General features: G+C 38.2%; 4 protein-coding genes across 4 annotated transcripts in view; 2 read left to right on the forward strand and 2 right to left on the reverse strand.

Annotated features, from left to right (window-relative positions):
• Positions 1-464: 464 nt before the first annotated feature.
• Positions 465-4,786, forward strand: gnpda1 (glucosamine-6-phosphate deaminase 1). Its single transcript, XM_079250425.1, has 7 exons — positions 465-529; positions 777-904; positions 3,478-3,579; positions 3,665-3,847; positions 3,965-4,149; positions 4,306-4,480; positions 4,612-4,786. The coding sequence occupies exons 2-7, from the start codon at positions 781-783 to the stop codon at positions 4,671-4,673; spliced, it is 831 nt and encodes a 276-aa protein (XP_079106551.1). The 5' UTR covers positions 465-529; positions 777-780; the 3' UTR covers positions 4,674-4,786.
• A 550-nt stretch (positions 4,787-5,336) lies between these two features.
• On the forward strand, positions 5,337-13,206 carry LOC306763480 (NEDD4 family-interacting protein 1-like). The gene is made up of 8 exons (XM_079250297.1): positions 5,337-5,509; positions 7,049-7,142; positions 8,488-8,627; positions 8,715-8,802; positions 10,013-10,137; positions 10,302-10,368; positions 10,812-10,920; positions 11,729-13,206. The coding sequence occupies exons 1-7, from the start codon at positions 5,474-5,476 to the stop codon at positions 10,916-10,918; spliced, it is 657 nt and encodes a 218-aa protein (XP_079106423.1). The 5' UTR covers positions 5,337-5,473; the 3' UTR covers positions 10,919-10,920; positions 11,729-13,206.
• Positions 13,207-14,113: 907 nt separating this feature from the next.
• Positions 14,114-15,826, reverse strand: fgf1a (fibroblast growth factor 1a; the record flags this gene model as incomplete). Its single annotated transcript, XM_079250165.1, has 3 exons — positions 14,114-14,314; positions 14,501-14,604; positions 15,658-15,826. 3 exons carry the CDS (start codon positions 15,824-15,826, stop codon positions 14,114-14,116), a joined length of 474 nt encoding a protein of 157 aa, XP_079106291.1.
• A 2,129-nt stretch (positions 15,827-17,955) lies between these two features.
• Positions 17,956-25,608, reverse strand: part of nr3c1 (nuclear receptor subfamily 3, group C, member 1 (glucocorticoid receptor)) — a 28,114-nt gene continuing 20,461 nt past the window's right edge. Inside the window, exons 6-9 of the mRNA XM_079249984.1 lie at positions 25,244-25,388; positions 24,401-24,531; positions 23,858-24,015; positions 17,956-22,312 (exon numbers count right to left, since the gene is read on the reverse strand). Coding sequence (XP_079106110.1) covers positions 22,160-22,312; positions 23,858-24,015; positions 24,401-24,531; positions 25,244-25,388 — 587 coding nt within the window. The 3' untranslated portion in view covers positions 17,956-22,159. The remainder of the gene's footprint in view (positions 22,313-23,857; positions 24,016-24,400; positions 24,532-25,243; positions 25,389-25,608) is intronic.

A 25,608-nucleotide genomic window follows, 5' to 3' on the forward strand; every position in this document is an offset into this window, starting at 1 on the left:
GACATGCGGTGTCATAAATGTATCATTAACATTTAATGTTTTGCATTGTGAAATTCATCCACATATTTGACCCAGTCTAGCCTAATCCATCACTTGTGTTGTTTAATATAATTTCTGAATCTACCTTATTTTTTTTTATTTATTTATTTTTTAAATTAATATCAATTTCTTATTTAGTCATTTAACTGTATCAAAAAGCACTATAATGCAGCGATTTTCCTCTTGGTTTAAAAAAGTTGTGTTTCTGGGAGCTATGGCTAACCTTTATTTTTGAAGTAACAAACATTTCAGTACATTGAATGAAGGTATGATAATTGCAACATATAATTATACAAGCAATTACGAATACACACAAACATGTAATTTAAATTAAGCTACTAGTTAGCTCCTTAGGTTAGCTGCGTCATTGCGTCGCTTCCGCGGTGAGCGTCGCTTGCGTCCTCAAAACGGGAGAAGTCACATGATCCCACCAGGTCCTGTCTCTTTTCGACAGAAAACTGAAGATAGTCAGGATCCGAGGGGAAGCCGAGTACGTCAACTGTCTTTCTTCTTCATATTTAGTCAGGATACAGCGACAAGTTTAGATTAGTACGTTGCGTTAAAGTCCTAATCTCTCAATGTTTTTTCTAGCAGTCGTATAAAGTGATTTAACAGTGCTGAGTGATGTAGTTATCTCGATGAGTCTAAAGTCTGATTTAGGTGTGTTTAGTCCAGAATTGCTTCTTAGTTATTTATACTTGTAAACCATTCGTCCTCTTTGTCTTAATTTCCTGCAGGACAATGAAGCTGATCATCCTGAATGACTACGACCAGGCAAGCGAGTGGGCTGCAAAGTATATTAGAAACAAGATTTTACAGTTTAAACCTGACCCCAGCAGATACTTCACTCTGGGGCTTCCGACAGGTAAGACAAAGATGTATCTCCGTGCAGTTCTATACTGTTCTACACTCCCACCCCGGATTGAATTGATTTTTGAGGCTCTGTATTAATTACAATGTTTGCTGTATTAGTTACAATGTTTGTCTATTAAAGTCCAAACAAGTCAGGAAAAGTCAGTGAAAACAAAAAAATAAAAATGTTGCATAACAGAAAAAAATGGCTATTTGAATTGATAGACAATAACTATGTCCCCAATTTAAAAAAAAAAAAAAGTATAACAAAGCCATCAGTTTGTGAAAAAATGTCTTGTTTGAGATTTTGTGACATGTACAGCTTTTTTGTTTGCAAACTTTGTGTTGAACACAAGTGTATGAAGGTATTTCATACTTTATTATACTATCAAAAAGAAAATGGTTGGCGACAGGAAAAAAATTAGCATTTATGTGAAAGCAGGTTAGTTAATTGTAGTAGTTTTGCTTTCTGTGGAGGTATGGACAAGACTTAAACTGATAATGTAAGGATATTCTTCTTGGCCAGTTGTTAACACAGTGGCTGCTTGATTAATTTGGCAACATTGAAGTTAATTCCCTTTTCCGTTGGGCAAATAGCCCTGCAAAGACCGACGAACATCTGGCTCAAGTTTTTAGTGGAAAAGGGCAATACTATTTTATCCGGGGTTTGACAACTCTGAAGAGGTCACATGTACACTATATTGATGAAAATATTCAATAATCCATACAAATAATAAAAATTGAGGTTTCTGATCACTTCCATGGCCACATGCATATAAAAAAGGCACCTATGCATGCACACTGGCTCTTCAAACATTTGTGAAAAAATGGTTTGCTTTGATAAGCTCAGAGAATTCCACCATGGCACTGTGATAGCATGCTACCTGTAGAATAAGCCCAGTCGTGAAATTTCTTTGCTACTAAATACTCCTCAGTCAACTGTCAGCAGTATTATAACAAAGCTGAAGCAACTGAGAACAGCAGCTCAGAAGTGGTAACCTTGTAAAATGACACAGCGAGGTCAGCGGATGCTGAGGTGCATAATCCGCAGAGGCTGGTGGTTGGGTTTCTATGGCTGAGCTGCTGCATCTGAGTTGTACATCACCAAGTGCAATGCAAAGCATCAGATGCATGGTGTGAAACCCGCCTCCACTGGATTCTAGAACAGTAGAAACATGTTGTCTAAAGTGACAAATCACACTTCTCCATCCAGCAATCTGAAAGGCAAGTCTGGGTTTGGCGGTTACCAGGACAACAATACCTGTTTGCTTGCATGGTTACAAGTGTGAAGTTTGAAAGGGGGGTGATGGCCTGGGGTCATTCTTTATGAGCTGGGCTTGGCCCCTTAGTTAGGAATGCTTCAATATACTAAGAGTAAAAGCTCATGTTCCTAAATATTTGTGAACAGTTTGGGGATGTTTTCCTTCCTGTTCCAACATGACTGCACACCAGGGCACAAAGCAAGGTACATAAAGACATGGATGAGCAAGTTTGGTGTGGAAGAACTTGAGTGGCCTGCACAGGGTCCTGACCTCAACAGGATAGAACATGTTTTAGGGTGATTTATAGTGAAGTCTGCAAGCCAAGTCTGGTTCAACATCAGTCTCTGACCTCACAAATGTGCTTCTGGAAAAACGGTTAAATAAAAAAAACTCTCATAAATGCACCAATATGTTGTGGAAACTTTTCTATTCTATTCTCCAGTCATTTAGTAGACGCTTTTATCCAAAGCGACTTACACATTTGTACCCCGATTGGCACATCAGGGGGCAACTTGGGGTCTTGCCTAAGGACACTTCGGCACATATTCAGGGGAAGCCAGGAATCAATCTCTCAACCCTCCAATTGAAAGACGACTGCTTTTCCTCCTGAGCTTCAGCCACCACTTTTATAACTATAAAGTGTGACATTTAATTTGTAACCCTATAGATTAAGAATTGAATGTCACTTAAATTCATATGCTTGTAAAGGTAGATGAGCAAATACTTTTAGCAATATAGTGGGTCTTCTTTTTTACTTTAACTGTGAACACATTGTGAGCACAACCCACACAAAAATTTGGAGTAAAGTTTATTGTCAAAAATTAATTTTTACTATAAATCTTAATGTATCACAACTTGTTGGATAGTTACAGAACTCAGCAGCACATGTGCTCCACACATGAGCAGTTATTGCTATATAAGTATTGCTGCACTGAAAGTAGCCATGTCACTTCAGAAAATGGGAAAAGAATATCTGTGTTTCTGAATTTTTAAAAATCTGCAAATCTAAACTCTAATTTTAATGGGAAACATAGAGCTCTTGGAGATTAACCACTATAGATATGCCTTTAGTCTTTAGTGCATCCACATTGGATAGCTCAGGTGAAAGCAAAAAGTACTTTAAACTTGTCCAAAAAACCTTTCGGTTTCATTCCTAAAATTTTCTTTTACTTGCATTTTGAGTGTAATGTCCACATTTTTGCTCACAAAGGAAATCCATATTAGTCCAGACAACAAAAACACTGCAGAGTAAAATGATAAGATGATAAGACTTCTGAACTGTTGAGAAGTCTCAAAGCATTCACAGTTTCTTTTGCCTCTTTAGGAAGTACACCCTTAAGTTGTTACAAGAAGCTAATTGAGTACTACAAAAATGGAGAAATCTCATTCCAGTACGTGAAAACATTCAACATGGACGAATATGTAGGTATGTTCCTCTATTAAAACTACTCATGTTGGAATTCCTAAAAGGTTTGATCTTTCGTAAGAAGATGTTTTAAACTCATTTCTAGGACTTCCCAGAGATCACCCTGAGAGCTACCACTCCTTCATGTGGAACAACTTATTCAAGCACATAGACATAAAAGCAGAGAACACCCACATCCTGGATGGTAATGCTCCTGACCTGCAAGCAGAGTGTGAAGCCTTTGAGGAAAAGATATCGGCTGCTGGAGGAATAGAGCTCTTTGTTGGAGGTAAGGAGGGCACTGTGATAATAGTACAAATACTATAATCACTGAGGCGCAAGTATTGAATGATTACACAGTCGTGATTGATGAAAAGTTCAAACTAACCTTAGATTGATGTTTCAGGTATCGGACCCGATGGCCACATTGCGTTTAATGAGCCAGGCTCAAGCTTGGTTTCTAGAACCAGAGTAAAGACCCTTGCAAAGGACACTATCATGGCTAACGCTCGATTCTTTGATGGAGATCTCTCAAAGGTGCCCACCATGGCTCTGACTGTGGGAGTGGGCACTGTCATGGATGCAAAAGAGGTTAGAATCCTGTGTGTATGTCAGTCATGTGTCATTTTGTTCTCTCTCTCTGTCAGAGATAAACCTTTGTCAACATTTTGCTAAGTTGCAAAGCAGTGTATTGATCTCTAACTACTTTAGTGGAGCTCAGTCACATAGGTTACATTATCTTTGCAGGTCATGATCCTCATCACCGGAGCGCACAAGGCATTTGCTTTATACAAAGCTATCGAGGAAGGTGTAAATCACATGTGGACAGTTTCTGCATTCCAGCAACACCCGCAGACTATCTTTGTTTGTGATGAAGATGCCACTCTGGAGCTGCGGGTTAAGACTGTGAAATACTTTAAAGGTAGAAGAAAATCACCAAGCAGATCTAATTTGCTGTGCATAAAATGTTCATTGCATTCATCACGACTTATAATCTAAGTTGCAAGAAAAATATATTGGTCACAGAAAACTTGAATGTTTTTCTGTCTGCAGGGATGATGCATGTGCACAACAAGCTGGTGGAACAGCCTCCTAGAGAGCCCAAGAAGAACTGATTAAATCTCTAATTCTCAATGGATCATGAGGCATTTATCTGAAAAACACTCCAATGAATCATTCATCTTCTGGTGGAGATATTGACTACTAATCTATAAAGAGATAATTAGGTGCTGGCATAGTGTTAATTTTTTGAAGTCATTGTTCTTACAGTTTTCATCTATTTTTTCTTTGTAATAAAGTGATTTTGATTTGTATGTGTTTCTTCCGGTTTGTACTTTAAATCATATGATTATATGTTGCCTTTAGGTGCACCTTGTAAACTTTAAAGTTTGCTTTTGTGAAAAAAAGTAATATTTAAGTGTACAAACAAAGGTGCGAATAACTTGTGCCTCATAAGAGTAGCAAATCTATAGTATCTCAATTAAAAGTCAAATGTATTATTCGCTTATTAGTTAGCAGAGAATCTTGGCTGTGCTTAACGCCTACGTCAAGCTAGACATTAAGCTGTCAGTAATGGTTACAATACTATACGGGTAAATATACTAATTTTCATAAGTGTATGATCATGTCATATTTAGGCCTTTTTTCTTTTGTTTTTGTACTTTCTGACAGTTCCAAATTACCACAGTAAAAGACCAGTTTGCTTGCACTTTCCCTTACTAACAATAACGAGAAGCGAAGTTACCGACGACAACTGAATGCAGCAGCGGGGACGCCGCTGCCGTACTGAACTGAGACGGAGATGGCCGACTAGGAAGCAGCTTTTGCTCTGATATTTCGGTGGCTAGATTCCATTTATTCAAGACATTTCACCCCCTGAAGTCGGAAGAGGACGTTTTAAATATCAGTTTCCACAATGGCTGAACAAAATAACAGCGTCAGATATCAAGAGGTAGGTAACATGTTGCTAGCGCTCGTAAAATGCTAACGGCTAGCTGCAGCCCAGTTAGCTAACAGGAGTCAACATTTAGCATGTCACTGAGCGAAGAACGAGTTCATCCGACATTTGCTTACATACGGGCCCAACTAGATAATGTACATTATATCTAAAAAAATATCGCTCTCAGACGGTTCATAGTGGATGTAAGAATATAATCATTGTATGCTGTGTTTAATATGAAGCTAGGTGGTTACACGTAACGTCAATGCAGTCCCGATTGTCAGTAAACAGAGATGAAAACACTGATGAAAAGAGTCTGCTCAGCCACAATGTTTAATGTTCGGGTGGCTGAGGACTTGCAGTATGTCATTTTTATATAGTATATATAACAATGGAAATTAAAAATTACAAACTTGAACATACTTGTTCTGAAAAATGCACTGTGGAAATGCTCTTTTATGTTTTCTTTACGAGGGGAGTGCATCATATTAAAGAAATCTGACCTGACTTTTCAGTGTGAAAAATTACAATATGAACACACAAGTACCTGAGTGCTTTAACTTCTCGTCTTAAATTGGGTTAATATCACATATTTTAAATTACTCCAAACTAAAGCTATAATTCTAAAGGGCTATAATCGTTTTCAGACATGTTTGCTCTTAAAAATATACAGAGCTTGGTAGTGTAATATGAATCAGGAATTTAAAAAATATTTTATTCAGGCAATCTGCTACCCATCAAATACCTGTTTTTGGCTAACATCATTCCAGTGTTGCAAACATATTTCTACGTTATCAATATAGAATTTCCTTGTCAGTGATCAATTCTTCCACTTTTGTTTTTTCCCGTAAAAACCCGTAAAAACAAACAAAGGTCTATGTTGGTGTAAATTGTTTATTTAAAATTTTCTTGTTGATTAGCCATGAACAATAAGTAGCATTTGTTATTTTTGTATTTTATGTTTTTCAAACAATTTGCAGAATTGTAAGATTAGGTGTTTTTAGTTTTTGAGTGTGAATGACTTGACATTGCAGGTCTCTTGGGGAGTATTGTTTCAGCTTCACCAGTGCTAAGGCTGATGCAACATATTGTACAGTCCCAGATCATTGATGTATAAAGCTATGGCTGCAATGTATGGTAATATTATTGCTTTATGTTTTAAGGTACGGTTAGAGGTTAGTGTGTTGACCTAAAATAAATGCTGTTTGCAAATGTAATAGCAGATGGCAACACCTGTGTTTGGCTGAAAAGAGCACCTGATGTTATACTTACAGAAAGATGTCCTAGTTATTGGGTTGCACACTTTTTTGTCATGGCAAAACAACCAGAAATCTCCCAACAATTGCTATCATTAGGTAATTAATATTACAGAACCAGACAATATTTTGTTTGAGTAAACTTTATTGTGTTGTGCAGAATAGTATTGCTTTTTATCCCCCAAATTATACAAACTTGGTATTCATCCATTTTTAAAGAAATAATGTTTCTCAAGAGATCATGATTTACGTTTGACCCATATTGTGTTTTCATTTATATTCCATATTTTGTCAGCTGGTGAATGAGGAAGAGCCTGCCCAGCCTTCCCCAGAGGGTGCAACCCAGGATGCACCACCACCGTATAGCAGCATTTCTGCAGGAAATGCAGGTTAGCAAGCCCACTACTTTCTCTCACTATCACACAACTCATTTCAGTTCTAAAATATGTTAATCCTTATATATCAGTATTGCTACACACTGATTCAACATACAAATCTGTGTGATTTTTCTGTTTTAAAACCAGTAAGTATGTACAGACAAAACTAAAAGTAATGGTTGCATATAGCCCATCCTTTCACACTGTTATCATTACAAAACAGGTGAATCTCATCTGACGCCTTTGTGTTGCATTTTAGATGGAACAAAGCCACTTCATACACATCCCACACCTCAACCTGAGTATTTTTATGTTCAGATCTGATAGCAGCCTGTGTTGCCTTTGACTTGAACCTTAACTATGCTTCAGCTTTTATAGGTTCATCTTGAAATTTGGATCTAAGATGGTATCTTAAAAAAAGAGAACCATAAGTCATGAGAGGAATTTTGGATAATAATCAAATATACTTATGTCTCATAACTGAACTGTGATTTACTGTGTTTTTAGTGCATAGTTGTTGAAATTTATTTGGTTATAAATAATTCAAGCTCCAGCAGAGCGACCCGAGTGAAGTCAAGTCTCATGTTGCTAATCTCACTTCTTAAGAGAGCATAGGTTAACATGTTGCATCAGACACTATAAGCTTTGAGGTCTTCCCGAGTGAGTTCATTGATCTAACCAGTACTGTAAGTGTTTGAACAACACAAATGGAGCATTCCTGGAGGACTGCCAAATGACCCAGATAAAGGTCTTGGCTTTTATGTGAAGAGCGTAAACAGTAATGGACCGTTATTCTACTAATGCCTTTCGTCCTGTTGTAAATCATGCTTTCTCAATCAGGTTTTCAAATTCTCAGCTGTTGCTTTCTCTTTTTAAAGGAAATGAAAGAAGATTTTAGTATGTCAGCAGTCAAACCGGCATCGCAGCTTGTTCATAAGTCAAAGCTTGCTGGCCTTTGATTCTGCTGCTTATGTTTTTTAGTGTCAGTCTTTTAATTTACTTATAGGGATGAAAAAAACAGCAATCCTGTTTAAAGACTGTGTAAATGTGTTAAACTTATTTTTAAGCACAAGCTTTAAAAAAAAAGTTAAAACTTGGATCTTATTAATAGGAAAACACATCTAGTCTGTCATCCAGGAAAAAACAGTGTATTAAAATGAGTAATTCCTAAATTGTGCAGGTCATTCATCTCTTTCAACTTTTTTCACCAAACCCGCTCAGATATTTTTTTTTCTTGTCTGGTTTTTTGACTTTTGACAAGTACAAAGTCTAAATAAACAAATGGCAAGACTTTTTTTTGTGAATTCTTTATATTACTTCAAAAGGAGTTAATTTATTTTGCTAATTTCATCCATAGCTTTCTTTGAGTCCAAAGAAGATGGAGGAAGATTTCCTAACCCTCCATCTTACAGTGTTGCCACCACTTTACCCTCCTACGATGAAGCTGAGAGAAGCAAAGCAGAGGCTGCCGTACCCCTCGTCACTGGAAGAATCTCGGTAATTCTCGAGTTCTCGGGAGACTTGGTCTTCTGTGTTTGAAATTAGAAAGTGACAGAGATGAACTAAAAAATCTTTCTGTTGCAGGAGGAAGATTTTGTGGCCAGAGATGACTTTGATGATGCTGACCAGCTTCGAATAGGAAACGACGGCATCTTCATGCTCACTTTCTTCAGTAAGGCAAAGAGAGCGTCCCTTTTTTTTATTCAAATTTTAGTCCGTTTGCTCAGAAACCCCATTTGTTTTGGAAATTGTGAAAGCACAGCTAAACTTTGATTGGGATCAAAGAATGGGACACAGTCCACCTACAAATAAGAATTTCTGTCTGTATTGAGTGGACTAAATTCAGGAAGCGGACAAAAAGCAAAGAGCATTGTGGGTTCAGTGCACAGCAGTGTGGGTAAACAGGATAATAGGGCCGTTAGATGCAGAAGAATGCAGTAAAAGTTCTGATAGGAAAGCAGTCAACCCAGTACTGGTCAGATCTGATGGAGCTCCATGTTTTGCTGCTACCTGTTGGAAACAGATGTTGACCATCATTTACTAATAGATTAGCAAGTTTGTTTCACTGCGTGTCTTGTTTTCTCACTCTGTAATTCTTAATGTAACGCCGCCTCTGATTTCTTTGAGTTGTGCAACATGAACCCAAATTCAGTCCGCAAGGATGTGGCACCTCCCAAATGAACCGAGCCCCCATTCGCACCAAGTGTCTGGCACTATCCTGGTGTGAATGCACCCATAATCTCAACCTACATTTCTGTATCTTGTTTTATATACTATAAACTGGTTTGGGTACTTGTATGGATCTAAGTGTTTACCAGTCTCAGGCCGAGTTCTGTTCTGATATAAGAGGCTGAAGTCATTTTCAATCACAGTTACCACAGATTGTTCCAGCAGGGGGATGTGGATCAGAAGTTTGCTGGCAGGAGTGAACTACTGCTTCGATTGGATAGGTCTGATGTGCCTGTCAGATATGATGATAGAGATGATAAGTTTTTGATCCTAAATGCAGCCAAGCAGACATCTATTTACCTCAAGGGAGTGTACTTTCAGTGTGTAATTCAGTCAGCAGTCAAACCAAATCATCACATTTTTCCAGTCAATTCCGCATGTCGGGTCTCACTGTGATTGCTGAATGTAGCAAATGAGTACACGAGAAAAAAGCGTGTTACATTTTACTACATGTTACACAATCTTTTCTCAGTTTCATCTTTATTTCTCCAAAACAAGCAACACATTCACAGAGGGCCATCTTGACTGAAAAGACAATGATCTAATAATCCTAACTCAGAGGAGGACAGTTCTGTTTGACATTATTACAACTGCATACATTTGTTTTCATTTTTTGTTTGTTTCTGTTTTTAATGAATTTTTTTTGTCACCAGTGGCATTCCTCTTCAACTGGATTGGCTTCTTTTTGTCATTCTGTTTGACCACATCGGCTGCTGGTCGCTACGGAGCCATTTCTGGTTTCGGCCTGTCCCTCATCAAATGGGTTCTTATTGTCAGGGTAAGAGCCATTTATTGAACATGTTTCCCCAACCTGTAAAAGCTGTGGTAATGTAATATCATTTAGCAGGAGGAATAGAGCTATGAACATGATCTAAGATATTTTACAGTTTACTTGGTTGTAGACAGTGTGCAGCTTCTGACAGCCAATACTTTATTTTGCAGTTTTCTACCTATTTCCCTGTTTCCTTTGATGGGCAGTACTGGTTGTGGTGGGTGTTCCTGGCCCTGGGTAAGTGACAGAAATAATTTCACATATATTGTAGCACTGTCTTGTATAGTGACATAATTAATTGGGTGGCAGTGGCTCAGGTGGTGAAGTGGGTTGTCCAATTACTGGAAGATTCGTTGTTCGAGTTGTGCTCCCACCTCAGCTTTTTGTACAAAGACACTTTACCCTCGTTGGCTCTAGGGTTGGAACGGCTGGTGTATGAATGTTTGGTGGTGGTTAGAGAGGCAATTAACCAAGTATGAATGAGGACTAAGTAGTAGATATGATGCAAAGCCCTTTGAGTACATTGGAAAAAAATTGTTATCTGAATTTAATGTATCTTTATTATCTGCTGAACCACTGATGTTTGAACACAGATGAAAAGATAAACATTTACTGCTGCAACAATAAGATTATTTGTTTAAACATTTTATTTGGTCCTCTACTGTGTCTTGTCCCTCCAGGTTTCATGCTGTTTATCAGAGGCTTTGTGAACTACTCCAGAGTGCGCAAATTAGTTGATCCGGCTTACGCCACACTTCCCAGAACAAGGGTGCTTTTTATCTATTAGAGGTAAGTTGCATTAGTTTGGTCATGACAGTCATGTAAGGCAGATGTCACACTGGCATCTGGTCTGACATGCCATTTTTAAATCAGTTAGTGATCAGGACAGTGATGAGATTCAGCTGTTTCAATCGTTTCAAGGAGTTAATGGTAAAATCTTCATTGTTTATGGCTGTAATTTAGTAAAAGTAGTTGCCTTACCTGAAAGCAAGTCCTGAGGAGATTCAGCAGCAACGGCGATGGACATCCTTGGCAGTAAATTATTTCAATAAGAGATTATCTTTCTATGGTCAACATCAGTCACAAGTTTGTTTGCCAGTTCAGATCAGAAAAAAATTGGTGAGTGATGTTATTTTAAAACTATGCAAAGTCAGGTACAAAATTTAAGTTGAAAAAACTTTTCTCACAATGAAAAGCACAGTTGTTATTCTTAACACCTTGATAAACCTTTATAATGTACCACAACACACACTAGCAGGAGCTTTCCCAAATGAGTTGCAGCCATAACCAATGCACCTATATATTTTCTCTATTCTCTGATTTGATATTAGACTGATTTATGATTTTGCAGCCTGTTTAGTTGGACTGAGACTCTAAATGTGCCAACCAGAAATCAGCGCATGCCACTCAGACCAGTTAAATAAAATGACCAAAACAGTTCATTTGCATTTGGACTGCATTACATGTGTAATTCAAATGCAGCTGCTGACATAAAATTACTTCTCTACAAAAATGCAAGTAAATATGCATGTTAAGTGAGCTGACATGTTGTTAATTCAAATCTTTTTTTGTGCATCTCTCCACGCCACAAACTCAGGATGTGAAAGCGTGTGAGATGAAGCTTTCAGATTCACGGGAAGTGACTTGGACAGAAATCACCCAGAAGAGCTCCAGGTGAAGACGACTGAAAAGAGTAAAATATTCAGGAATTATGTCACGTTTTCTTTTGTTTTGAGCTTTTATTAATGGAACATGGTTAACAGTAATAGTTCCTTAGTGTACTCATTAGTGGCGAATGTTAAGTGCTATTTACATCTGTCTGTAATGTATGAGTAATGCCTTATATCATTTGATGGTAGCATATGAGCATGCATCTGCCCATGAGGTTTATCAGTAAGGGAACTCTGATGTTGGCAACACTTTGGAAGCTAACAGATATTAATTAGTGCAACACTGTAGATTTGCCATAGCATGCAACACAATTTGTAATCTGCACTAATGTCACTTAATGGTTCTATTAGGCTGTTTTTAGGTACCAGGTACACGGAAAATAGCAAGACGTTAGTGCTATAGCTGCATTACTACATGCATATTTCACTCACCTGTTGGCTTTATGCAGTACTGTCTACTGTGTAGCCACAAGGGGGCAGCGTCGTTTGCAGCGAATCATTTGGAGCCGTTCATCAGAGCATTTTCATAGGAAAAAATAAATACTTGCCATTTAAACAGGTGTCAGTAGAATATAGACATGCAGACATTAAGTTTGATTCAGAGGTTACACGTTTCTTAAATGACTTGTAGAGTCTGATAAATCTTGTAAAATGAATACTTAAGTTCCAGAAATAATTGTAAAAGATCTAGCCTGCATTTCATTTTATTCATCTTGAACTACAGCCAGTCACAACATGACCTAAAGGTCTAGAGACGAACCTCAGAGCTGCTCCACGTGGCAAAGAGATGCTGCAAGTTTAGACAGTGATAAAAAACCATGCTTATTTTAAGGAGAGTATGAACTCATTTCCTGGTCTGCGTCCTTGAAAAGCTCCTTTAAATCTTCCAGACTGACTGATTGTCAGTGGGAATGCTCTGTGCAGCTAGTCTATTTACCGTCTGTCTTTCAGACGCTAATGATCTCATGTGAACAGCTGCATCAAATTATTTGGGCTTAAAAATGACTCAAATTCCACTGCCAGGTGGGTTTTTGCCTTAAGATTTAATTTGCATTTGGGGGCTTTTTTTCTTCATGGTTTCAAGAACTTTTTACATGGAGTGTACAAAGTTTGCAAACACAGTTACCGGTATAACAAAGAATGTTATTGGCAGGTGCATTTTTAGAGCATGACCAATAAAACCCAGGCGATGTTCCCATCATTTCATGAGATCGTGCATATTAAATAAGGTTGTGTAGAGTGTTGCACTTGAATTGTTCAAACCATCAGTTAACTTCATATTTCTGCCATGGCTTTGATTACAGACCAATTATGCTTGTTTCTATGTGATGTAGAGCTGCAACTTTGGGGCTTTGTTGTAATGAAACTGTACAGAAAATGTTTATTGTTAAATAAATGTCACATTCAATGCATCTTCTGGCTTGTTTGGATTATTGATTATAGCGCAACCATTCATGATTGTTTGCAGGGAGGATTTGCAGCATCACACTAATTTCTAAACTCTTGTGGGAAGATTTATTAAAGGAGTAATAAAAACTCTGAAACACTGAAGTCTGTTTAGGATTACACCAGAAAAGCATTGATATGTCGGTCAAACTGTTTTCTTGTTCATTGTTTTGGCAGCTCTTTGTAGCAGAAAAGTAAAACGGCCTACGAATCTGCTAAAGCTTATTGACTCTGAACCACACATTTTCTGGATGTTTATTTATTTTGTATTTATCTGCAGAATCATTGCATCCCATTAAATATCTATCTGACATTATGGATATTACCACCTCTTCACCAGGCCAGCATTACTGTCAGGTTAAATGTGTTTTCTTCCATGCAAATGGGTTGTGCCTTTTCTTTTTCAGGTCACAATCATAGAACCAAACCTGGATCCATAACAAAAATAACATCCTGCACGTTCTTACCAAATATTATTCCACCATAATTTACAGGATTCTTATTTTGCACATGCTCTCGTTTTGCACCAAGTTTCATATAGTTTAAAATCGTTTTGCAAAATACTGATGATGGACTGAAATAAGTATTACCCAGCTTTGCTGAAAGAATTTGCATTAAACTGCAGGTTGTGTCTTTGTTGCTTATTTTTGTATGTAAATGAAAAGCAAATGTTAATTTACTAAAGTGAAAGGTGCATTGATTATTGTTAGTTTTGATCTGATGTATTTTAATGTAGATTAAGTTCCATTATCAAGAAAACCAGCAGATGAACTTGCAACGGTGTCACCTCTGTGATCTCCCGTATCATCACTGTTAATGTTTCCATGTCACTCCAGCAGCAGACACTGCTGTGCATTTTGCCGTCTTCAGTCGCGGTCCTTGTCCAACTTTCTGGGAAGAAAGAAGACTGCCTTCTGTCCAATGTGGGTTCTTGGACCAAGTTTGGGTTTTCCATTCTTTTTTAGGGCTACGTACCAGTTGTTGTCCTGGTATTTCTGTGGCTTATATGTATTGTAGTGGTTTTCTTCAAGTTTCTCCAGGAAGTAACATTCTTCAGTAACAGTAGGCTGAAAGAGAAACAAAATAAACCAAAAGCAGAACATGTTTTTATTGGACTAAAGTTTAGGAGGATTAATAATAAATGTCATCCTAAAGTTCAAAAGCAAGTATGAATAGCTAAGTGAACATTCACAGAAAGTAGATGGTCTGGTCAAATGAAGCTGTAACATAAACAATCAGCTATGGATACTTACTGAGCTGTATAAATGACCTTCATCATTCATGGCCAGATATCGTTTGGCTTCTGTTCCTTGGATGACAACAACACCTCCGTCCACAGCTTTGATCTTTAAAACAGCTGAAAGGAGAAGAAATTTAAAAAAAAACAAAACAAAAAAAACCGTAGATCTCCAAACGTCTCCAAGTAGATGCTGGCTGTTGAGACTCAGGAAAAATTCATCTTTATCTTGTAGACCTCAGTGTAAACATCAGAACTAAAGTATTCTTAAAAGTAAGGACTGATGAGAAATATGTTTTTAGTGTGGTGTTACTAGAGGTGTTTCTCAGTGATTAAAAAACAACATTGCTTAAGTATTCACAGTCTGCTTTCCTAAACCATAAAGCATACCTCCACCACAACTTACAGGATCTTAGGTTAAATATTTAAGAGATACAAAAAGCTAAAAACACATTTGAGGAACACCAAGAAAACTACAGATGACCAATGAAAAACTACATTTTTATATCAAAAGTGGGCATCATATTTTGGGATTGAACAGCACAACAGTTAAATTTCCTCCCTGTGGGTGGAGGGAGTATCATGGCTTCAAGTTGTTCTGTAGTCAGGAAAGATGAAATGATCAATTACAATACTTTACAGGCCAGCAGGCTTCATCATTCAATAAAGGTTTTTATAGCTTTTATAAATTCACAGGGAGGCTATTCACCACAGTTGACCAATGTTGTGTGATTGTGGCAGGAACTTGCAAGAAAAATGGAGGTAAAAAAAAACAAAACAAAAAAAACCCGAACATCCTAAAGTTTACACGAAGAAACACCTTTCCTATCGCTTTCATTTTTTTTTTTTTTTTTTTTAAATTTTGTACATAAGTGTGACCCAAGCTCAAGTAAGGACAAAAGTGTCCTTACTTGTTTTCTTTTGTAAAATTCCCGCATGCAGACAGGTTCATTTAGAATATGAAGGTCATAAAAGAATTAGTGGGGTTTCCTGTATGGTTTTTTTTTTTTTTTTTTTTTTTTTTTTTTTTTTTTTTTTATCTACAATCTATCAGCAACAAGCTTCCACATTATGTTGTTAAACAGAGTTTGGTTTGGTATTTTCCTGATGCTCCTGCAGAAAAGGCAGTGAACGCATCATGTTGTCGTGCTTCGTATGCAGATGTAGCCTTACAGTGAACATCCTGGTCGTCCCTCTGGCCCTGCACCGTCCCATCGGGAAGGATCTGAAGGTGATGTCCGCCATTCATGCAGTAAAGCCGAGTCAGCCGCCGGTAGTCCAGCAGATGCAGGTCGCTTTCCGCAGCCTGTTCCTCCAGTGCGAACATCTCTCCATCCGCCATCCTGCTGAGAGGAAACTTTCCCGTGACACAGCAGGTGGGTTTAGCATAGGGAGATAGTTTCCCGTGGAATCAGTCAGTGGGTTTGTGCCCTGCAGTGGGAACGTCACTGAACGCGGAGACCACACGCAGGCAGCATGCGCGCCCCCGACTCCGGCTTAAATTAAAAAAAAAAAAAAAGTGCCCCTTGTGTGTGGTTGTTTATTGGGATCATGGTCATGATGGTGCACGACTCTGCTGCAAGTGTATGCAATAAAACACCAGGTACGGTTAAAACACAGGAAGCTATCTGCCATTTCCCTGTACATTTAAGCTCAACAGACACCGAGGTTTAAATAAAGAGCCCATAATTATGTCTAAAACTTTTTTTTTTTTTTAAATGAAGCTACTTTCTAAAACGTGATGGAGAGAGTAGCCATTTTTGTATCTTTGGCTGTCAACTTTATGTAATAGGTTTTGCTCTTTTGATTTTAAGCCATCTGCTACATTTATGACATTCTCCTGCTAGTGATGGAGTGGACTGTGGAGGGAAACTATCAGTGGTGGGAAAGAGACAGCAGCTGGATCACTTCAGTATATGGATCCCAGCCATGGTGTAGTGGTCCCTCAAGAAGTGGGTATACTTTCAATTTTTCACCCTTCAAAACAAACAAACAATAAAAAGACCCAACAACAACAACAACAAACAAAAAAAGTAGCCCAGAAAAACACTATTTCAGAAAAGATGACATGCAAGACTACTCTGTTTAGTTTACCCCAGAAATGCATCAGTATATTTCTTTATTGTCACAAAATTTCTGCTCTTCGGTTTCAGGGAGGAAGAGTTGTGAAACGACTGAACCAATACTGGCACACAGACTAATGAGGGACAGGCTCATAGACATATATAGGCTACATATATCTTTATTATATTTATGTTCAGGCTAAAGTTAACGCAGCTCTAACTGCACTAGTGTAGCAAAGGTAACCCTAGCTGAGCTGCTGGGTGACTAGATACATGTGTAGGGATGTTTGTAATTGGAAAAGCAGCATCACAGTGGGTTTGCAAGTGGGTACACTCAATGCTGACTAAAAAAGAAGTGGGTCTACTCTGTATACCTGCGTATACCCTGGACTACACCACTGGATCCCAGTTCTCATAGAGCTCTATGTGCACAGATAACATTTTTCCCCCCTGGCCAGCAATTACATCCCCTCCCAATCCCCAAATGACACAAATATTTGATGTTAATTTGAGAACATAAAATTAAACTGTTTCTTGCATAAACTATTTTCTATGCAGATAATTTCATGTGCAAGACTGAATATCCAGCTCAAATAGGTTTAATTTCAATTGAGCTCAGTGTTCTGTAAAATATAATTGATTTCCAGAGTTAAAATAGTAAACTGCTATCCGAACTACAATAAATTCCCCTTTGTTGTTTCAGAATATCGTTCCTGCATTTACTCATGTCTAATGCAACTGTAGTTGACATAGTGGTTACATTTCAACCAGATGTTTCTATAAGTGTTAATAGTTTTAAACATCGATTTAATTATTTACGACAATGTGAACACAAAGAAAAATGATCAGGAGATCAAAAAATGATAAAAAATCAGGAGAGATTTCAGGATAAATGAATAAAAACGCTTGAAAAAGTTGAATGGCTACAATTTTACTTTACCATTACTTGTATGAAGCTGACAGAGTTAAACTGAGATTTTAAAGTAATTTAAACAATTAATTCAGCATTTATTTTAAGGGATGTTGCTTCTGTAAGCATTTCCTGTTTCAGGGAAAAAAATTAACCTAAAAATAATCTGCTGTAGTAGAACTTTTCCGAAATCTCAGTTGTATGCGATCGTATGGGAAGCTACATGAAACATGCTTTTACTTGCATCACATCTTTGCATTGTCAGACATTGTTACTCCACATGCTTAATGACTAAGTGCAGTCAGAGTTTTTATTTGATTTGATTCTTATTAGCTCTGTCATGTGATTAAATCACTCATTTGTTTAATTTATCACCCAGGACAGCCAATCAAAACCTCACATGCTTTCTTTTATCTCATTCCAATGAGAGGAGCCGGACTGTGGAAAGGCAAGTTCAGCAGTCAATAAACCAGCTGTCAGAATGGAGAAACATATTTATTTGATGAACAAGTGTAATCATGGAAAGAGGCTTACAACGAGCTTACTGTGTCCATTGTTCAGAATCACCGCATTAGTATCGGGGCAAACATCAGCATACAGTTCCTTTTTATCGAGAAGTACCACACAAACATATGGTTCAACCTTTAATCAATGGAAGAAAAGATCAACAAGTCACACTACGGAGAAGAAATAATACAGAGGGTAGGTACTGAAAAACTATCATATGAAGACAAATACACCACATTTTCTTTACAATGGATTATATGTATATATTAAACTTGTTTTAAGCGAAACAAAAAGCTTTATAGAGAAAGCATTTACCAGTGAAACATGATAACATGATCCGCCCTTTGTAATTCTCCAAGTTAATGTCTGCATAAGTTTAATATAAAATAGATTTTCAAACAATATTTGGGTAGTGCAAATCTTTTTTTTAGATTCAAGCTGGTTGATTACTTTCACAAACAGTTTGTGTATGAAAAAGACCGAGTCCTATTCTATTCACAGTATTACACAGTATGACCAAAGCCATCACATAAAGAGTAAAAAACAAACCGAAAAGTAAGAAAAAAAAAAGTGTTTAAAAACAAAGAACTGTACATTTGTCATCTTGAGTTCCACAGTTAGACTGACTTCATGTTAAATTGGTACTTGCTTTGGTCACCTTGTAGTCAAACATCAAATAGGCTGTTAGCGTAAAGTCCGGCTGGACTGATTACGGTTTCCTGAAAATCTGGCCTGCAGAGATAAAGATAGAAGTAACTCTCCTGTATGCACTTAGCTTATATTGAAAAAAAAAAAAAAAAGAAGAAGAAAAAAAACAAAACAACAAAAACTAAAAAAAGTGAGCACATTATTTGATGGTGATAGATTATCATTTCTATTGCATATTCAGGAGTCCTCCTCAAAAATGTACAAAAAGTAAACAGGATACATTTTTGAGCAAAAAGAGGCAAGTGTGCGATTTCATATATATATATATATATATATATTTCTCTCTCTACATATATATATATATTCTTGTATAAATGAGCAGCAGCAGAGATTTGGATATACTGAATGTGAAAGTAACCCTTAACAGGTAATGAGGATGGTTTGCAAGTATTCTGATTAAACCTCAAACAAAAGTAATCTTTTGTCTGAGCCTAAAGATGCTGTGAATGACGGCGGCGGCAGCCGACTCCTTAAAACTTTGCTGCATCTGTTCACTAAACGTTTTTCCTGACACATAAAAACACCATGAAACACAGAGACCGACACATTTGATAAATGCAAACTGTCAAACTGTTTTTTGTTTTTTTTTTTGGTTCTGCATGTCAGAAGTGAATGTGGACAATATCACACCGTGTGAATCAGACCATTTTCTTATTAACCTGAGCTCTGGAGTAGTGGAAAATATAATGGGTGCTTTTTCTGTTGTGTTGAGACAGACATTAGAAACAGTACATTTTGCCATAATTCATATTTAAATATAAAAGTGAGCACTTTACTCTTATTCACTTGACATATTTCTCTATCTATTCCTGACGGTTCCCTACCTTTCATCTGCCAACAATATTTCTTTGCAACTAACTGAACCGCTCTGTAAGAATCACATTCATATTAAAACTTTGTTGTTGACAAAAAAACATGTTGGGGTTATGAAAGACACTCGAGACAAGCTACGCAGACCTAATGAAAGTGCTGCAACACATCTCAGAGTTACTGTCAGACCTGTGTTAATGTGTGGGACTGAACCTCAAGCTTTCTGCCTCTACTCATTGGACAAATGTATACACGTCGATGCTTGGATTTGTTTCCTCCTGGTAAAAAATACTGACCAACTTCCAGCATTACTGAACAGACAAAAGAAGAGTTTTGGCACTGAAATAGTTCCCAGAGATTAAAGGATGCATTTTGCCTTCTTCCCCAGCCGGTAATGTTACACTTTTTTCATGACAAGTCTGTATGAGGTTACTGATGTGAAGCACTTTCAAATGCTGGGGACTGACTAGTAGCAAACAATCAAACACACATGCAGAGGTACTAAAGACAAACATTCGGATAAGTTGCATATGGGATGCTGAAGAAGCAGAGAGGAGGGGTTCATGGTTATCAGCAGCTGTAGGAGGTTAACAGGATAATGAATCTGCCAATGCCTGATCCAAAGTGCTGTTTACACAAGTTGTCTATCACATAAACTGTTCATTTTAAAAAGCAACACACAAACATCTAGAGAAATATTCCTATTCGCTGTCTTGCTAAGTTAGACGATATTAACACGACTCTTCAATAAATGTGAAGCTGCAGTCAACCATTAGCTTAAAGACGGGACACGAGGAAACAGATGGTTCTGATTTCCAGCACCTCTACATCCGGGGAAAAGCATTTTAAATGTTTATTTGATCTAAATAAGAAAAAAGTAGCAACACTTAAGCCTCTCACTGTGGGTGATATATGGGACTATTCCCAGGGATGAGCTGCCAGACAAACAGAAGAAGCTCCAGGATGTAACTTCCTCCTCAGTCATGAAGTTGTTTCATGATCCACCAGACTTTAAAGAAGAAGCTTTGTTCCCTCCAGACAGAGCCAGCTCTTTAAACTTAAATCAAGCTTCAAGTTGAGAGCTACATATGACAAATGCTGTCAATCATCCCAGCTCCTGGCAAAACACAATATAATCATATTTCTCAAAATATTCAACTATTCCATCAACAAATGCAACAAAAAAAACAAAAAACAAAAACATACAAAGGCTGACAATAAAACATCCAAAGCAGACACTCGGCAAGGAAAAATACAGAGCTGAGGGAGGGTGATCGATGCAATTATGACTTTTTCCTTTCCTTTTTTTTTAATAAACCAAAAGAAGATGTTAAAAAAGACTTGAAGGACGGTGATAATTCAACCACTTTGCGCCATGTTAAAAGCCAGAGAAATTAGTACTCTTCAATTATATAAAAATGACAAACTTTCCAACACGATAAAACATGCCCTCTCACTTGTGATTGGTAGTCGCAGGTATCCATCACATTCTACTTACAAATGACTGGGGCAGGAGTGTGGGATGCTGTCAAAACAAAAACCTCTAACTTCCATCTAAAGTCTTGCGTGAAAGACCAACGCAGAATAACAGTCTTTCTTCACAGTCTGTTAAAGCCTTTCACAAAGTGCTCAGCTGGCACTTGTGCAGCAGTGTGTGCAGGAGACCCAATGAAAGGAAGCAGGCTGAATGTTTAAGGATCATTTCAACACACTAAGAAAAGACTGAGCTGCCACTTCTAACGATAAACAGCCATTGAAAAAAAAAAGGAAAGCTGCTTCAGCGTGTTGTATAAAAAGTACAATCAACTTATAATGAAGGTAGACAATGACAGGTTGAAGTACAGTCGGAAGAAAATGGCTAAGATGATATTCGAAGCAAAAAAGGCACATCTTTTTCCCTTTTGTAATCGACGTGTGTAAACCTGGAAGAGGTCAGCTTGTGGGAGAAATCATTCTGTGAATGGTGGACGTCAGGTAACAGGCCCACAGAACTGCTTATGTCCAAAGTTACTTAATCAAAGCAAAGAAATATGCTTTTTTTTTTTTCTTTTTTTTTTAAATCACTACAAAACAGTTTTTTTTTCATGTGACAGAAAAACATTTTGTTACAACCTATAAAAACTAAAAGTGGAACATAAAAACTTACTTAAGAGCATGTTATTAAGCTTTGTTACCCTCTCGGGTAACATTGACCTGGAAAATTGTATAAACTGCTGTCATGTGAAAATGTAGAAAATACTATCAGAACCTGTACATAGATATTTGTTCTATCTATTTTAGATATCGTTCTGACTTTGAAGGTAAGACACCTGAGACGACATTGATGTTAGCCTATTTACTCTGCGATTTTTTTTTGTCTTTTTTTCTTTAAACAAACATTTCCTATTCTCGGTTAGACACTACATCTCAGTTCAACAAGACAAAACCTCTTGTGCTCACGGTCTGGTTTCCACAAAGATCTCTCTCACCAGGCCTGTGAGCCCACTTCTCGCTCCTAAAAATGCTGCCATCTCTCTTTCATGCCTAGCGTTAGATGGTCAGTGCTCTTATCGTTGCTCCTTGGGGTGTGTTTGTGTGCATGTATGTGTGTGTGTGGGAGGGGGGACCGGTGTGTTGCATTGGGCTGGTGAGGTGATGTGGTGGGATCTTAAGGCATCATGTCTGATACAGGAAACAGTCATCTCTGGTGGAAGAGGAGAGGCTTTACGCTTCCGGCCTTGAATTTTGGTAACTGGTTGCTGATAATCTCTGCCAGCATCTCGGGGAACTCCACACTCAGGGATTTATTCACAAAGGTGTAGAAGCAGAAGCTGAGCAATCCACCAACCATCTGCAAGACACACGAAAGGAGAGCGCATTAAATATAAAACGTGTTTCTGATGAAGAGCTGCATGGTTTTCAGCTAATCATCCACAACTGTAATATGAAGTCCACGAATGCAACCTCTATGGTTTAGCACTCTGATAAAATCAGTAAAACATACTCATCACTTCGAACACGGTGCACGTCTAGACTAATGCAGTCACCTTAACAGATGCACACATAAAGGATGGGTTTGTTTAATTTTGCATTATGATCAGCTGTTCAGAGGAATCCAGCAGATCTTGTTATTCAACAAAAAACAGCACTGTCACAGCTGTCCTACCCTGTGCTTCTTCTTGCTATAATTATCTGCAGAAGCGGCTTGTTTTTCTCCTCATTCAAGTCTCATGAACAAAAGAAAACTGTGCTTAACGAGGATTGTTCTGCAGATGAAGCTTGAATGGATGTATTCGACAACTTTCCTCCACAGCTTTAACACAAATCACTTGCATTTGCTTCATATAGATTTCTGTGTAAAATAAAAATCATGTTTTTATTCTGCTTGCTTGTTGTGGTAATTAAACCCAGAAGAAAGTAAATGTTGAATTCATCTAAAAATGTAGAAAAGTGAGGTCTAACCTGCTTTCATCCACTACTGCTGTTTTACAGAACCACTGCAGGTCAGTTATGCTAAAATGACTTTTTATGTGATGTACTGTAAAAAAAACTCTTTAAGGCTACACTTTCACAGCTGTGACGAAAGTAATGCAAAGGTGACTAAAGTCTGCATGACTCAAAGCCATCTTTATTATGTAACATGTCTTACGGTGTGTTCAGCCCAAACACGTTTTGAGCGTCAAGAGCGGCAGGTTTCCATGTAAAGTCTATGTGGACGCGCAGCAAGGGGGAGTCGAGCTTTCTCGCATCGCGTTTTGGGTGTTGGCGTTCCGCAAAGAACGCGCTGAAAATGTGTGAAGTTTTTTAAGCTCGACACGCATCAAAAGCCGGAGATGGGCAAAGCTAAACTTTGGCCGCTTGACGCGGGAAGTCAACCAATCAGAGCGATCAGCTCCTGGAGGATTCCTGTGGTTAACCCAGACACGGGGCTGAGACGCCATTACTCTGTGCAATATTTATGATAACCATTCCTTGCTAAAAAGCTGAATGTTACTGATTTGGCAACGTAGCAGGATACGTTGCCTAGCAACGCTTTTTTTGGGGGGGGCGGCTCTCTGCTGAGTGCAGCTCTTGTTGCATTAACACTGACTATCACTGCCCTAAACAACGTTCTCTAGCTTTATTTTTTAAATAAAACCATGCCATCGTTTTACTGAATCTGCCATCATTCAGACTGACCGGAAGAAAAGCGCCGCCTTTCCCCCTCTCTTTTCCGCCGCGTTTGCCGCTCGCTCCAGACAAGCGGCAGACGCGGCAGGAGCATCAGGAGCATCAGGAGCGTTGGGAGCATTTTGGGCGTCGGACACAAAAGTGGCAGTTTAGTGACCAGCGTCGAGTGTTCAGGTTTGGTTGAACACACCGTTAAAAGTACTTAAAGAGTAATGGATCTACATACTTCATGCATGGAGTCCAACAACTTGGTGAGCTGGTAGAAACGCTGCCAGTTCTGGCTGGAGTTCTCCTGGCGCTTCACTATAGCTTTCCCCAGCTCCTTGATGTATGACATCCGAATCTCGTCAAACACCGCCTGGCTCTTCAAGCCGTCTTTTGGCACTGTATGAGAGGAGACAAGCATTGTAAACACCCAAGACAAGAAATAAGTAAATCTGAAGAACATAACAAGATGAGGAACAAAAGCAGCATCTGATATATGTATTATAAATATTGAATCTTGGTTTTCCTACACCAGATTCCTGTACTGTCTTTAGTCTGTAATTAACTAATGATGAACTACTAATGATGAATGTCAGTTGGAAAAGTGCTGCAATGTGATAAATTATCCTGCGCATTTATTCACATTAACTTCTACTGACTGTTGCCAGTAGTAGGTTAGTATAATGGCTTTTGTAATGATTGCTCTGACACAGTTCAGCCGCTGGTTTGCAACAGTGGAGTGATGAGAGGAGGCAGATAAGATGCTGAAAAGCAAAAGTCTGACCTGTGCTGAGCAGTAGCAGGACCTTCATGCACAAGTACTCGTCATGGGAAACCTGCAGCCGGACAAATTCGTTGGAAATCTTCAGCATTTGCTCAAACTGGTCGGCCATGTCTGGTAGCTTCATCCGCTCTCTGCTGTGTCAAACAGACAATATTGAAAAGACACAATCTTGTACAGTGAAGTATGTCTGATTTAAATTCAGAATATTTGAATGAGGCTTCAAGAACCTCCTTTTTTATTTTTAATTTCTTCTGTCAAAGTGAAGAAAAAAAAAACAGCCATTTAAAGCACAAATTACAAAAACTCCAGGGGAAGCTTCGTAACCACTCTTTCCATTACAGGCAAAAACATTTCTCCAAACTGTTTGACATACTTAACTGCAAACAACTCTAAGATAAAAATAAATTTCTAAATAATTGCTGGAGCTGACTTTTGCTTTAAGGCTGGCTCCTACATGGTGAACAGAACTTCCCATCAGATATTAATTATGATCTACTTAACTTTCAGCCATGATAATGAAAAAAGAAGCAAAAAGCAATTTATGACTTTATTATGGCCTGAAGCAGACTGCACTGAACGAGCCCTGCGCTCTCAGTAAAGTCATCGAGTTTATGCGAGAGATGAAACATTGATGACAACTGACAGACACACAGCACAGAGCTGCCCTGCACTGAATGTTGGCAAACTGGGAGGGGGGAGTGACGACAAACAAACTGGGAAGTATCAAATCAATTCTCAATTAACCCTTTTTTTTTTTTTTTTTTTAACAAACTTGTCTAATTCTCCTGTTGTCAAATTAAATATGAAGAGCTAGACTACAAACTGAACTCAAACAGTGCATACTCATTGATGACGAGGTCTGGCGCGAAGCAGAGCATGTTGCCGTTACATTGTTGGTAAGATCTCCAGCCCAGACCAAAGGACATGAGAAAAAGCCAGGAGCACTGCAGCAGAGTCATCTGATCATCCAAGTGTAAGTTCCTGAAACCTGAGGAGAAACAAACAATGGTTAACGCCTCGACGGGCCACAAGTTTAGTCCGTATGTGTGAGAGGGGTGGTGGTCAACGTGGGAGTTCAGTAAATTAAATTAGATGAGCAGCATGGCATGCAGTTTAAAAATACATAAGACATGCATTCTGTATGAGCAGACATCACTGACACACATACACCTGAGTGAATTTTTACATTTTGGGCCAAAGTCAGATTC

This window comes from Telmatherina bonti, assembly GCF_933228915.1.
Source record: "Telmatherina bonti genome assembly, chromosome: 12".
NCBI classification, from domain to species: domain Eukaryota; kingdom Metazoa; phylum Chordata; class Actinopteri; order Atheriniformes; family Telmatherinidae; genus Telmatherina; species Telmatherina bonti.

Coding starts and splice junctions, on each gene's coding strand:
- LOC306763480 (XM_079250297.1), top strand. CDS start 5,474: ATGGCTGAACAAAATAACAGCGTCAGATATCAAGAG. Junction 10,138..10,301: donor AATGGGTTCTTATTGTCAGG/GTAAGAGCCATT, acceptor TTTATTTTGCAG/TTTTCTACCTATTTCCCTGT. Junction 10,369..10,811: donor GTGGGTGTTCCTGGCCCTGG/GTAAGTGACAGA, acceptor TTGTCCCTCCAG/GTTTCATGCTGTTTATCAGA.
- gnpda1 (XM_079250425.1), top strand. CDS start 781: ATGAAGCTGATCATCCTGAATGACTACGACCAGGCAAGCGAGTGGGCT. Junction 4,150..4,305: donor CTGTCATGGATGCAAAAGAG/GTTAGAATCCTG, acceptor TTATCTTTGCAG/GTCATGATCCTCATCACCGG. Junction 4,481..4,611: donor GACTGTGAAATACTTTAAAG/GTAGAAGAAAAT, acceptor TTCTGTCTGCAG/GGATGATGCATGTGCACAAC.